At 40.1% G+C, this 14,864-nt stretch overlaps 1 protein-coding gene across 12 annotated transcripts in view; it reads right to left on the bottom strand.

Moving 5' to 3' along the window:
• Nucleotides 1-14,864, bottom strand: part of LOC105929801 (pleckstrin homology domain-containing family A member 5) — a 179,737-nt gene that overhangs the window by 56,786 nt on the left and 108,087 nt on the right. For all 12 annotated transcript variants that reach the window (XR_004933166.1, XM_036149316.1, XM_036149318.1 and 9 more), the window contains 3 exons: nucleotides 8,792-8,960; nucleotides 4,495-4,599; nucleotides 3,822-3,894 (listed from right to left, as the gene is read on the bottom strand). Coding sequence is in view for 11 of the 12 variants with exons in the window: in XM_036149316.1 (XP_036005209.1) it covers nucleotides 3,822-3,894; nucleotides 4,495-4,599; nucleotides 8,792-8,960 (347 nt within the window). In the remaining variant the exon portion in view is untranslated. The remainder of the gene's footprint in view (nucleotides 1-3,821; nucleotides 3,895-4,494; nucleotides 4,600-8,791; nucleotides 8,961-14,864) is intronic.

Genomic DNA, 14,864 nt, shown 5'->3' with positions numbered 1-14,864 from the left:
CAACTAACAGCGTCTCACTAGATCAGGGATGGGCAACTGGCGGCCCGGGGGCTGCACACGGCCCTCGTCATCACTCAGTGCGGCCCGCGAATAGATCAATAATAATTTAATAATGATAACAAAAAAAAAAAAAAAAAAAAATGTAATTATACTTTTGACCGATAGGGGGCCGTACCCAAACAATAGCGGGCAAGGGCCGCTTTGCAACAGCGAGAAAGAAAGTCAAGAGCCCTGGCCACTAGCAGTGGAATAAAGGGAAAACTTGACGAGAAAGTCACGTTTTTCAGACTAAATGGGAAGAAGTATGGACATGGGGAATTTTTTTTTTGGTCTATTGTCATTCACACACAACATAAACCGTGAGAGCCGACGTGAGTTTAGAAACTGCAAAGCTTTGTCTTAAGCAGAAGATCAAACGTGCAGCACCGCGTTCACAGACCAGTGTGATGCATTCGTGAGCGTCAGAAAGCTATGGTGCATTCAGGAGCATGGGACATTAGATTTTTCAGAATAAAAAGCTAACAGATGTGCATAATCAAAAAGTAACAGAAATACAATTATAGAGCATTCAGTACTGTAAGAAAGCCCACACAGTTTCTGGATAGACACATTATTGTTTGAGTTAAGTTCTGTGCCGTTTTATGCCTCTTTCCTTGTAAATTTGAAATCACCAATGCTCCTGAATGCATTGATATGGAGTTTAAATTCCTTTTTTGCATTTTTTTTTTAAAGCAAACGGTTTGTCTTTTGCTTAAGGACATATTAAAATGCATTTATATGCAGAAAATAGTTATATGTTGGTGCAGTAAACATACAGATATAAATTCATCTAAAATTTGTTCTTATTGAGAATAATTTGTAGTGTCTTTCATATCCAATTATTTGAAGTGCGTGGTCATGTGGCCCTCCAATGGTCGTGCTGAAAAAAATGTGGCCCTCTTTATCATGGAAGTTGCCCATCCCTGCACTAGATCAAGGTTAAATGGGTGGACCGGACTGTGGTGTAAACCTTTTTGTGTTCAGACTTGTTTCTGACGTCATCATGTTCTAAATAAGTACACGCGAGTCACCATTGCATCGGCGAACCTGTTCACACTTATTAAACACAAGACAGGTTTCATGTTTTGACATGGTTTTATCAGGGATCTCTGGAAAACTATTGAATCTTTCCTTTAACAAACCCTCGTTAGAATAATGAGGGATTCCCGGGACATTCAGACCCTCAAAATGAATTTTTTATTGTGCGATTTGGACCTTTGCTGTAAAATCACTTCTTTCACATGGTCACACCTGCTGGGGGAGGGACAAGCAGAATCAGTTGTTCTACATCTTGAATTCTGCCTCACTAGAGAAAAAAAAAGCACCGCCCTCCTTCCCCTACCCTCTCCGGATCCTGAGCCCCAGTGGAAGGACTGTCCCTGCACAGGTAAAATCCTCTGAGCCCTGACCACTGTTCCCACCAACCACTCTGTTTGTAGGGACTTTGTAGTCAGAAACATGAGATGCTTCTCAGCAGCTACCATTCATGTTTTTCTGGTGAACCTTCCGGGTCTGTTCGGCTCTGGCCCAAATTCACTTAAACATTGATCATGTTGGAGTCTGTTATCACACAGAGCCATTTTAGCGGGTTCTTTTTGGCTTTCTAAGTAGCAGCGGGATGTCTGTATTTATCACCGGTCCGATTTCCATGGTTGGTCTTCACAGTATATAGTACTGTGCAAACGTTTTAGGCTGGTATGAAAAATTTAATAAATTAATGTTTTCAAATATAAAAACAACTGTCCCCCCCCCCCCAATTTACAAAATGCAAAGTGAATGCATATGTGTTATTTGATTGAATTTGACTTTGTAAAGTTTCCTGAGATGACGTGTTTCATGAATTGGCGCTATGTAAATAAAATGGAATTGAACTAAATTGAACTGAGTGGAAAAAAAAAGCTAAATCCAAATCACTTTCATATTTGGTTTCACTGCACGCTCAACTTCAATACAGCAACAATTCTTATAGGAACACAGTCAGGGGTTCTGTAGGTTTGTAGGCAGGTGTCTGATCAACAAATTATACCAAACAGGTTCTACTCCTCATCAATGTCACATGTAGGTTGAAACAAAGTCATAAGCTGAAACAGAAACAGTTTTATACGAGGCTTAAACCTGAGTGCAGACAAATGGCAGCAGGTGATATTGACTGATCAGTCAAAATTAGAAATATTTGGCTGTTGCAGAAGGCAGTTTTTTCACTACAGGCTACAATAGTCAGTGTCTGCAGGCAACAGTGAACCATGGTGGAAGATCCTTGCACATTTACGGCTGCATTTCTGCAAATAAGGTGGGAGATTTGGTGAGGAGTTAAGGTGTCCTCAATGCTGACAAATACGGGCAGATACCTCTCCATCATGCAGTACCTACTGAGAGGCATAAGCTTGGCCTCAGGTTTATTCTGCAGCAGAACCATGACCCCACACATACAGCCAAGGTCATTAAGAACTCTTTTCAGAGTATAGAAGCACAAAAAGTCCTGGAAGTGATGCAGTGACCTCCACAAAGCACCTGTCTCAACATCGTCAGGTGTTTCTGGGATTACATGAAGAGACGGAAGGTTTTAAGGAAGCTTACATCCACAGAAGATCTGTACTGCATCGACAATGTCGAAGAGTAACAACAATTACGAAAAGTCACTGAATAACAAAGGTGCGTCCGAGCGTTTGACTGCTGGTGTACGTATCAAGCCACAGCGCCACACATGCTGAGAACTTAGATAAATGGCTTTAGTTGTTTACATGACAGCGCTAATCATCAGTACATCACGCCACTCTGCTAATAACGGAATTATTAGAGAGAACGTAAATCCAGTGAACGAGTTTAACTAGATGAGATTTACTGTGGCAGGGATGCTTATCGACCTTGCCCAGAGGCGAGGGATTAAATGTAGCGGCTGCAAATTTCGCAGGCATCTCCAAAGCAGACTGATGAAAGGCACTTAGAACCAAGTGATCGAACAAGTAGGACGAGTATGAAAATAAGAGGTTTATTACTGGGAAGGCAAGCGTGCTGTCCTTCCTGAGGACGCCTCAGCTGGCTAAACCAATAAACATCCAATTCCCCGCAGTGTTTGTCATCAAAGTGGCTGCTGATTGTATTCTGGGGAGCGGCTAATTTGTCACTTTAGAAGGAGGGAAAACCTCTTTTTAAGCGTTTAGCAGAAATGAAGGGTGATCAGATAAGCTTTTGTGAAGGCGAGGTTCTCAATTAGTAGCCCCGCGACATGGGAGTGTCATCTTAAACCTTAATAGTCCCTGTTTAAATGACCTAAGTTAGGTAATATTTTCCCACAAGCGTGACAATCTCCCATTTTTTTTACTTGTTACGTCAACACCATGATGTTGTAGCCCTAATTCTGGTCTTTGACTCAAGGCGTTCTATGCCACACAGCAAAAAGGGAGCCAAATGTAAGTAAAAATGTCTTGAAATTAGTGTATTTTTCCTTGATTTAAGCAGGTAAATAAGACCATTTGCCAATGGAATAAGATTTTTTGCACTAAAAATAGGAACGATCAATCTCCATTATCTTATTTCACGTGAAAGGTGTCTAATAATCTTATTTTAGGGGTAAATATGCTCATTCCATTGGCAAATAGTCCTAGTTAACTGCTCAAAACAAGGTAAAATACACTAATTTCAAGAAAATGTTTCTTACTTTTGGTTCTTTTTTGCAGTGCACATGGAGCACACATAGCATGTGGGTGTGTGTGTGTGTGTGTGTGTGTGTGTGTGTGTGTGTGTGTGTGTGTGTGTGTGTGAGTGTGTGTGTGTGTTCTTACCTCGATAGTAGAAGAGGCACATGTCAGACAGAACAAACCACCTCTTCTTCCACAGCTTCATGCCTGTGCTGTCCTGAAGGGGTCAAAGGTTACATAAGGTCAGCCAGTTAAGCTTTAGAAATGACACTCACTCACTCACTCACTCACTTGCACACAGTCTCTATCTTTGCCTTTCTCTTTTTCACTCTGTTCATCCTGACTGGTTTAAGTTAACAAGTTCCCTCTCATCCTGAGAGAAAATATCCTCAAAGACGCTTCAATCACTTGGATTTCAGGCCGTTTTGCAACGAGTCAGAGTCGGCCGTAGATGTTGAGGACAGGGGCTGTGGGTGAATACTGATGACATCTCGTTGGTGAAGGGGGGACGTTACCTGTTGACTGGAGGGATGGGTGGGTGTGGATGCTTGGAAGTGAATTGATAGCCATCTCAGAGGAAAATTAGGGGGCAGTTCTGCAGGCCCTGAAGCTAAGGCAGACCTAATAACAGCGCATATAACTGGGGTAAGTCAGTGTTTGTAAGGATGTCCTTAGGGGAGAGTATGTTGTGGAAACATTATGGTCGTCTAGAGCTCAGTGGGCTCCAAATAGCTAACGGTGACGGCGTGGAAAGGCAGCAAAAGAACAAACTAATGCGCAGTCTAGCCAAGCAGTTTACCAACTCCACAGGCCGTACCTGTTTATAAAGCCAGTTCCTCTTGATCACCGGGGCATTAAGGTTCCTCTTGATGGAGTTGGACCTCTTGCCAAAATTATGGACTTTTTTGGACGACCTAGAAGGCTTTCAAAGCACAAAAATTAAAGAATCATTAATTAATGCATAGATATGCTTACAGACCAAAACAGTTTTCAGTCGCAGGTTAAGGTATTAAAGGGATGTTCTGATTTGGACACAATATAGAACACAGGACCAATAATGGGCATAAAGTGGGGGGCTAACAACTAATCATGTGATTGTTACTGGTATGACATAGACTTCAAACAGCTCTGATCAAAACCAGCACATACTTCATGCCAGCGTTTCTAGGGTTGAAGGAAAGGAGTGGGAGGATCGCTGTCAGGGGGCAGTAATCTTTACAAAAGTCCCTTTAAAGAGAAAGAGCTGGAATGACCACAGTAGCTGTAGGAAGCATGGGCCACTGGTGCAGTCTTATTCGGACTTGGTGTCACGATCCCCAGGGGTTGTTTTAGGTTCCTGGGGATCCTGCAGTCTGTTTATGTTTTGTACCTCTTTAGTATTATCTGTAGATTCAGTTCCTATTGTTGGTTAGTATTTTCTTCATTATGATGTTAGTAAAATGGTAAGTGGCTTGTACCTGCTTTATCAAGTCCGACAACCCCAAAGACACTACAGTCAGTCATTCACACCCTGACGGTGGTGAGCTATGTTAGCAGCCACACCTTTACATTTCTCACTCAGGCTCCCCTGCTGTCCCTTCTGTTTTCTCCCCTATTCAGTCAGCCAGTTTAGCCCCACTTGGGTCAGATCCTCTGTTATGCTACCCTCGTTCTGATCTCCTCCTCGTCGTGTTCCTGATTCTTGTCTCCGCCTGTCTGCCTCTAAGTTTTGTTGTTATACTTATTTAACAAACCTCGTTCCACCTCATCATGAAGCTGCCGAGTGCTCGTCTGTTTGTATTGCTAATAGAAGTCAGCACAACATTGATTAGCACATTCCCCTGGTCTGTACAGCGTTCATCATATTAAGGACCGCTGTTTTAAATGTTTGTGTGAATATTATAATATTTTCACTCCAGGCTGTTATAACAAGAGAGTCTCATACTGCCTCATACTGCCGTAATGATACATTCAGCTCACAAGATAAAACAATTTATTACCAGATGGGATATAATGATTCTTTTTTTTTTTTAGAAAATAACCTTTTTTTTCTAATAAATTATGTAAAGGTGTAATGATGATTCTTTGAGACACCTGAGAGAGCACCAGGAGTCACAGGGCTGTGATAGAGGAACTGTTTAATCGAGCTCCAGCTGAACAAACAGCCAACGAGTTGCTCTAGTTTCAGCTGCCTTATATATTAACTTTACACACACAGATGAATCTAGTTCTATATCTGTTGGCTTTGACATTAAGAGTAATTGATTGTCAGCTAAAATAGTATAAGAACTTAAGACTGAGAAATTTTCTAAGGATAGTTTTACTTCCTAGGTTTCAGCTGTCTAGTTTTAACCTGAGGCAGACACAGAAACTGAATGGCAGCAAAGAAAATACATGTGAAGAGTGACGATGCGAATAGAGAAATCTGCACTCTAACAAAAGACTTTCTAAATCCCAAACTGTGGGATCAGCAATGTTTCTGATTATACGTTATAGATTTTATTTTTGTTTAAATGTTTTTGTTGTAATGCCAAAAATCATTGAAAGTGAAATTATAGTTTCAGGAGTTCCCTACTGTGCACATAGACAGAGGACCGCTTAATGCAGAGTCCTTCTGGTTCCTAACAGTAGATCAGACTTCGACATTCCCAAAAGAAGTCGCACGATTATACAAAGTGGATAGCAAAACAACAAAAATTTTACGCCTGCATTTTTTGCAGGCGTGAAATTTTGGCGTGAACTCCTAAATCTCATAATTCCCTGGCAATCTGACATATTTTTACAGTGTCAGTTAATTTATATGATACTTTTTAAACTAAGAATCTAAGAACTACATGTTCACTATAGTCTGATCTAGAAATAAGTTGCTTCATCTCAACGTGATGGTAATACAGATATTGAAAGCAAAGGTCAATGGTGACTTGTATCTCCATCTCTACCCCCAGGCATGGACCGGCCATCCGGCCCACCAGGTAATGCCCGGTGGGCCGACACGCATCTTCTGTCATGTACACAGCTGCTGGTGTGTTTCTGTTCCTGCTGCTGGTTTCTGATGCCGCTCTGGATTGTTCCAGCAAGTTCTCCTAATGGCATGCACCTCTTACTGCCCTGGTTATTGCATCAGTTTCACCTGTGGGTGGCACTATTTAAACGGAAGTTACCAGGAGCTAAAACCAGGGGCTCGTTTCAATCATAAGACTTGTTCGTTTCGCTCCGCTGTCGTTTGATAGTGCTATGAGCGTCATCACCGCATTGATATTGAATATTAATGTCGATTTAAAGACGATTTGTTTAACTTTAGGATTAGCCGATCTTAGCCCTGATTGCTGCAGCGACCCCTAGCTCCCGGAGGTATAATCGCATTGTTAAAATCGAGTTCCCCTAAAGTAATGATTTTACTGAGCAAATCATTCTTTAAAATGTTATTTCCTCAAATAACGTTTTGTTTACTCAGGATTCACATTGTGACTGGGTTGAAAACATGCCAAATTTTGTTCTGAATAAGCAAAGCTAATTTAAGCTCATTTCATGTTCTTTAAGTCAGATCTGCAGTGAACCAGGATTCACTGAATTATTCTGATGATGATCAACCACTTTTGTTTGTCTTTTGTGTTCTTTTGTATGTATGTACATAGTTCCTTAGCTTAGCTTCTTTTATCTTCATTTTGCTTAGTAGTTTTAGTTAAATTTCACTGGCCTAGTAGAGAGGATTTATTGATTAAAATATAGTGTTAATTCAGATAAACAGCATTACATAGTGATGTTCTCTGGATGTTCATTTTATTTCTGTTAATAAATTCTTGAACTTGAAGAGAAGTTATCACTGATTTATTCTATATGTGTGCAGAGCTTGCTGTTAAAAGATCGCCAGGGCTCAAATCATCCGTTTCAACTACTGTCTTCAGCTTAAGAGCTGATATTCACCGGACAATACCTAACAGACAGAGAGTTATTTATTAAACAACAGTGTATAATTGCATGACATGTAGGTTTTGGTTTATTAAGTTTTGTTTTTCTTGAAAAAAATTAAGAAAGGTGCTTCCTTAGTGCAAATCTCTTTGATATATGTTACTGCATTTTATTCCAATTTCTGAAACAACACAATATGCACATATATCCTCTGGTATGTTGTGTGTCTCCACATATTGTAAAACAAATCATGGTGGGCTGCCATGACCAAAAATGCTAGGTTCATTTTGTGGTCCCAGTCCAGCCCTATCTATCCCTCATCATTGATCAGGTAAAGTACAAGAGATGTACAAGAGAGCAGGTTTGCACTATTCGGGTGGAGGCTGTTCAGGCTCACCAGTCTGAAGTAAACACACATGTGAATGTTTGATGTATATGTATCATGGTCTGACCTCTCCTTCAATTAGCCTGTTTGTGCATTTAAAAACAACTTCTGTGCTGTTGCCCTCAGGAAAACATTGTGCCCACATCTTATAACCATTTAATCATAATCCGTTTACAATGGGTAACAGAGCATATAGACGCTTTCAATCAGTGAGTTTGCATCTACTTAAAATTATAATGAGTTCTAAGACATATTTACACAAACTGATGTGCAACACCAACAAATCAATGTTGGATTTTCATTTTCCATAATAGCTACAACCCTTAAACACAAAGAGGTAAAGAGAAAGAATCCACAGGCTCGGCTGAACTTCCCTTGGCTCAGTACAGTAATGTGAAATGATGCGTTTGATGTGCTGGATGTAAAGACACCGCCAACAGCAGCTTTCACAGCTGCTATAAAAAGCACTAACAGAGACAGATAAATGTGTCAGTTCAAAGGAGCCGTCTTCTATATCTCTCCTGGATCACAGCTTACTCGTGCAGGTGACAGTGGTGGATAGGCTTTGACTCAGCTTAGATGGCAAAAAAAAAGGTGAATCCCATTATATTAAACATGTCTTCATGTACTGAGGATCCCTTGTGCTGTTCCGTCTCTATTCTACGGTAAATTCTATCATTTTAGCAGCTAAAGAAAATATTAGGGGAATCATATATTGTCTAATACTTCTCTTGGTCACATCTATCAGCTTACTTTACGCGAGGCAAGGTTAGAAATGCAAAATGACCCTCTGCACAGCGATGTAGACACCGGCGAGAAGTGTGGTTTGAAAGGCACTTACCCTTGTAGAGGAGGGGGTGGTGGCAGTGGTGACGGTGGTAGCTGGGCTGCCAGGGAAGGTGCTGTAATCTGAGCCGCCGGTGTAGTTAGAGGCCTCACTCATGATGCTCATGGGACGGTCTTTCTTGTCAGTGCTGCTTTCCTGCTCTGCCGAAGCCTTCGGAGCTGGTCTGCAGCAAGGTACAAGACCGAGAGGCCGTCATTGGTTAAAGCACTCGAAAGCTGTTGTTGTGAATTACACTTTTACAATTAGTAGCAGCGTGGTGGATACAGTCATCAATTGTCAGATGGTGGTTAAGCAAAGCAGGCATGCAAAGACAAAAAAAAAAAAAGTTTAGACAGCTTTAGACTTACAACCCTCCATGAATTCATTTAGGTCAAGCGTTAAAGAATATCGTTCTCTAAGAGTAAGATTGAACTTCAACATCTGAACATGCCTTGCTTTATTATTTGGTGGTAGATCAGGGGTTCATCTCTCTGTATCGGACCCTGATAAAAACGCGTGGATCCTTGTGGCGTTGAATAGGACGGACTGTGTTATTGACACCTTTCAATCACAACTCACATTAGCTTTTTTCAGCCCTCTAGCTACACCAACTATTGGACTGGTCTGAACAACACGGGCCACCGTTTGCCCATTAGATGTTTGGATAAGACCCGGTTGACCATGTTAGGATATCAACAAGGTCAAGTGGAACGAGCTGTTTATCCCAGAACTGCATGGCACACTTAGATGGCACTGACCCAAAAGATTGGCACATATCTATCAGATACCACCCTGGAGGTGACACAGCTTCCCTGTTGATGTCACAGTTTGGATGTGTACCGCCCTTGTATGGGTGTGTCCCGAGATCCCTTTATAATGTTTGCGTGATGAGCACTCGAGGCCTCCTGCCGATCAGGGGCCCATCAGCGCTGGTGTGACTGTAACTATTTCTCTGTCTTTACTTAGATAAAATATAACTAAAAGCATACTTGTCTGTTTTATGCGTCCTACATTCAAGGTAAAAAGTAAGTGGGAGTTGCCTGACTGGGTAAAACGAACTGGGTCCACCGAGGGTGCTTCACCGTAGTCACGGCACGGTGAAACAGTAACAAAATGGTGTTTCCACCCGGACCCAAAGGACGACATACCACCTTCCGTTTTTTCGGTCAGGACGTCATTCCGGAAGAAAAACACACAGCTTGCGGCCGCAAAAAAGGTAAGGAGATTTCATTCATCTCCTAGTGTCTTTTTCTTCCTGGAGGGCCGACTTTTTGTATTTCTAAAGGCAGAGAAAAGTTGAGGATAATTGTTTGCAAACGTGTCGATAATCGATGAGAATTTGGGATTTGCGTGCGGTCACAGAGGTGAGAGTCCGGGAATCCTTGGCCAGGGTTCCGAAAATACTGTGCACCTTGAGAATTTAGGGTTTAAAAGGTCCCCTTGTTAGGCACAGAGGAAAATACGTGTTCCTCTGTGCGTAGCATAAAAGCGGCCATTCTGACAGACACGCCTGTACGCGTGGCTTCTTAAACATTGTGTAGCCTAGAAAATGTGGGTTTAGAGCTCCCTTATTTTCCGCGAGGACGAACATAAAAATCTTCGTCTTTGCGGTAATATAAAAGCAGCCTTTTTCGAAAAACGAGCGCGTATGAGACTGAGAACACGCGTGGCTTCTTAAACATCGTGTAGCCTAGAAATTGTGGGTTTAGAGCTCCCTTATTTTCCGCGAGGACGAACATAAAAACCTTCGTTTTTGCGGTAATATAAAAGCAGCCTTTTTCGAAAAACGAGCGCGTATGAGATTGAGACCGGAGGTACCTACAGAGTTAACTAAAGATTGGCCAGAGAGACTGCTTGGATCCGCGGATATTGAGTGTGTCTGTGTGTGTGTGTGCAAATGGGTCTTTGTGTGTAAGTGAGGTTACAGATAAATGTATTTGTGTTTTGTTTTGTTTTGGGGGTTTTTGGCGCAGGGGGGTGTTCAAAGTGCAACCAGTTGGTCGGGGCAGTTGGATTAATAAGAAAAAGAAAAGCGAAAGTCTTTAATAAAATAAAAAATAAAAAGGAAACGGAAACGGAACTAAAAGGGCGTTGCACCGGGGAAGCGTTTACGTGGGGACCGACTGGGACTTCCGTTGTGGATAAAATTGTTCGTAACTATTAAATGCAACGTATAACTTTCAAAAAGGGGTAAGCGTCCAGGTGTCTGCGAGACACAGAGTTGTATCCTTGCGGGGCTGAAGAGTAAAACCATGTTTGGACGAAACATTCGGGGGTCGTAGCCAGCGCAAGCTCTCCACTTTTAAACTAAGCGGGAACTTAACATGTTGAAAATACATCTTTCGGCGTTGCTATAGACGTTTAAAAACTATGAAAAACATAGAACTATTTAAGACAGTCAGAAAAAGCAGGCCTGCACGTGTTTGTCTGTCTGAATGTCATCTTTGTATGTAAATGTATGTATTTGTGTATCGTATGTAACTAAACGTTCGTCTGTGTGATGTTCATGGTTTCAGAATGTTCATTTGTTTTGGGAGAACTGCAGCTCCGTAATTCAAATGACGTTTTTAATCATGAACTACGTTAACTAAAAGCTGAAGAAAGGTAAAGAGAGATTTCAATAACAGTTTGTTTTCTTCCCACATTAAACATCCGGCCAAATTAAATTGTTACACTGAGATATGCTAACGTGTCTACAGAAAATATCCCAGGGCTGTAAGAAATACTTGGGACTGGGGATAAAAGTTTTTGTTGTTTGGAGCTTAAATATGCAGTACAGCAACCAGAGGCGTTAGGGCTGTATTCAGTTATGCTATTAGATTGTGCTTGGCTTGTGTTTGTCAATGAATTCATGACAGCTGAAATAATAACAGAGAAAAAGCTTTTATATTGTAATTTTAGAACATTAATAAAATGGCAAACAGCATATGGGGAGCATATGGGAGAATGTTTGGGAGAAAAGGATTTTACAGCTGCCTAAAAAGAAGAATTTAAGAGCACTAAGATATACATGATTTTTGATTTAAATAGATGAGACAAACTGCTTTAAACAGACTGTATGGGACTAAATATGGTTGCTTTTCTAAGGGTTCTGTATTAATTTATTTTATTTCTTTTTACTGGGGATTTGAATGCAGCTAATGAGAAATTTTGAGAAGTATCACAAGGCCACATTAAGCATGTCATCGGTTACAAAAGCATCTGATGTTATCAGTTATGCTGAGCTGAGGCAAGCCTCAGAGGGTCAGTTTAATCTGAAACAGGACAATAGATATGATAAACAAATCTGACCATGATGTAAACATCTGAATGTTATGGCAAGGCTGGGTCTGTGTGTTCTGGCCTGGGGGCACGAAAACTATGTCAGAGGGAAAGAATGAAATAAAGCCAGCTTGTGAAGAGTTAGATTCTACTTCTAATCTCTTTGTTTTTGGGTAAGCTTTCTCAATGTGCTGAATTACGGGGAAAACTCTTATCATGTATAGAAAAACACCAGAAGCTCAAAAGCCTGAAAGAGAAAATGGTTGCTTTAAAGTTTCACCCTTGACCATTTAAGATTGAAAAGCACTAATAACTAAGTTTGCATGATCAAAAGAGCTAGAAAGAAATCAAAAGAATGCTATAAGATATTGGAATACACATAATGCACGCTTTGGGAGACTTTTTACTTTCGGGTTTTTATTGTTTTGTGTATTTTGATTATTTCTTTGTTAAATGATTCCTTTGCTTTAATTTTTGCATCACCAGTGACAAAGAAGTGACAATATTCAAGGTTGTTCGGCAGATAATTTAAGAAGAGGAGAAGTTTTAATATAAAATGATGAAAGTAAAGGAACGAGAGATTCCTACCTCCCCTGGACCAACCAAGAACTTAGACACATCACGTTAAGAACCAGGACACTAGAAAGACCAGGTTTTCTTTTGTCACCTAATACACTAACAGAATTGTTTTTCTCTGAGTTACTTCTTTCAGATGATGTGAGATGAAACTGTAAGGCCACCTTGTTCCAACAGAAGTCTCTGGAAAGTGAGCTCTTTCAGGCCGTATGGTAAGAAGTCATGATCTAAAATGGACGTGCAGGGATTGACAAAAGTGACCAAATTATGCTAAGTTTTAACAAACTTATGGCAGGTAATATCGAGACCTTCTAGGCAAGGCAAGGCAAATTTATTTATAAAGTACAATTCAGTATTCAGTATCCTTCTAGAGGTAAGAAGGTGGCTTTGGAAATTGTTCATGTACCTCTTCCAACTGTTCCACTCTCCACTGACTCACATTAACATTTCTATCCTGTTCTCTGCTTTTTCTTGCAAGGAAACCTGGTCATATATAATTGGAATGTGCTAACGGAGAGATTTTAGTCTCTTTTTAGGCATTCTCAGAGACAAGTTAGTACCAAGCGGTGCCACAGTGGTCCAGAGGACGGAGAAAAAGGTGATGTACTTGACTCCTGCCTAATCCAGTTTTTAATCAAAAAAAAAAAAAAAAAAAAAAAAAAAAAAAAAAAAAAAAAAAAAATCAGTAATGTTTGCAGAAGCTGCATAGAGGTTTAATGGGGAATGTGATGCTACAAGGTTAAGAGAAATGCTTTTTATTAATGAACTTATACAAAGAGGTTGAACTGTCTGTAAAATATTTTGCTTGGATAAATTTTTAAGGGATCAAGATATGGGATAAAGGTGAAAAACTTCAAGAATAATTTTGTTTTAGAGGGAACGATGTGGTTGATTTTGTTTTGAGACAGTTTTCTTGTAATTTTTGTTTTGATTTTTCTTTTCAACTTAATTACACTACACTACGGATGAAGATGGACAATTCTTGTATTAGACAATTTGATTTTGGACAAAATCCATATTGGCAAAATGCTGGCAGAATTCCTTGTGGTTTCAGACACAACGATGGGAGAAAGAAGATTCATGGACAATGCTCGTCCTGGAACGATGTTGTGCTGTTGAACTGAGACATGAGGACTGAAAATGGACAACTAATTGCGGGGGAAAAGACAGAGGCATCGGATAACCTTCAATGGACCGCAACACGAAACAAAGATGAGTTGGCAGACACCCCTTCTGCATTTCACATCAGATTTTCCTGCACATAATTAAAACACGAAACACACATTAGAAACATACACATTGGCGGATGCGCTTAGAAGAAAACTTTCAGATTAAAAGCAATCAAGATTATTATTAAACCCCTAGGATGTTAATTGTTTTAAGTCAGAGCTGTTATTAGCGAGCGATAAGAGGGTCAAACGCATTCGGACAAGTGGTACTGGTCTGGAAACAAAGCTGGTAGAGATTTTGGGCCGCTGATAAGAAGGATTTTCTTTTACTTTTCTAACAAAGTTTTATTTAAATCATTTAAAATACATATAGATATGTTTTGAAATTTTATTAACACCACAGGGGGTTTTTGAATAAGATTCAAAGAGGCACCTTTAAGATACAATAAGCTTCATAAAATACATCATGCATGAGAAGAAATAGGGGGAACCGGTAAAAGACATCCATTTTGCACCAAAGTATTAAGTTACGGTATGAGAGCATAGAGCAGCTTAAGTAATTATGCTAAACCTAAAAGGTTTGACAACTTATTTTGGGGATTACAGTAAGGGGATTACATAGAGGGGCCGTTTAAACGTAAAAGGAAAGTGGATAAGAACAATGTATGCTATTACATCAATGGGCGATAATTATGATCATGACAAAACTAGTGGGCGAAAAAGTTAAAGTAGGCATTACAGCAACAGTTAATAGCATAACCGACTGAACGAACGAGTGAGCAAGCTAATTTTTCAATATAAGCAGAATAACTGCAGGTCTAGAATAATGCCTTATTCTAATAAATAACTTGGGTAAATTAGGATTAAAGCACCAGTGTAAATAGTTTGGAATTGTACGCAGTTACGTAAAAGGTGTGAGGAGACTTAACAACTATCTGTTTGAACACAAAATAGCACAATAGTTGTTCTTTAACTAAATGTTAAAACATCCAGAAAAAAAAAAAAAAAAAAAAAAAAAAACACATAAACATAGTTTAGCCATCTATTAACCTAGTGGTCTTTTAGACCAGGATAATCTAACG

This window comes from Fundulus heteroclitus, chromosome 17 (genome assembly GCF_011125445.2).
Source record: "Fundulus heteroclitus isolate FHET01 chromosome 17, MU-UCD_Fhet_4.1, whole genome shotgun sequence".
NCBI classification, from domain to species: Eukaryota; Metazoa; Chordata; class Actinopteri; order Cyprinodontiformes; family Fundulidae; genus Fundulus; species Fundulus heteroclitus.
Note: the sequence above shows the minus strand (reverse complement) of the source record. Positions and strands in the feature narration are given on the sequence as shown.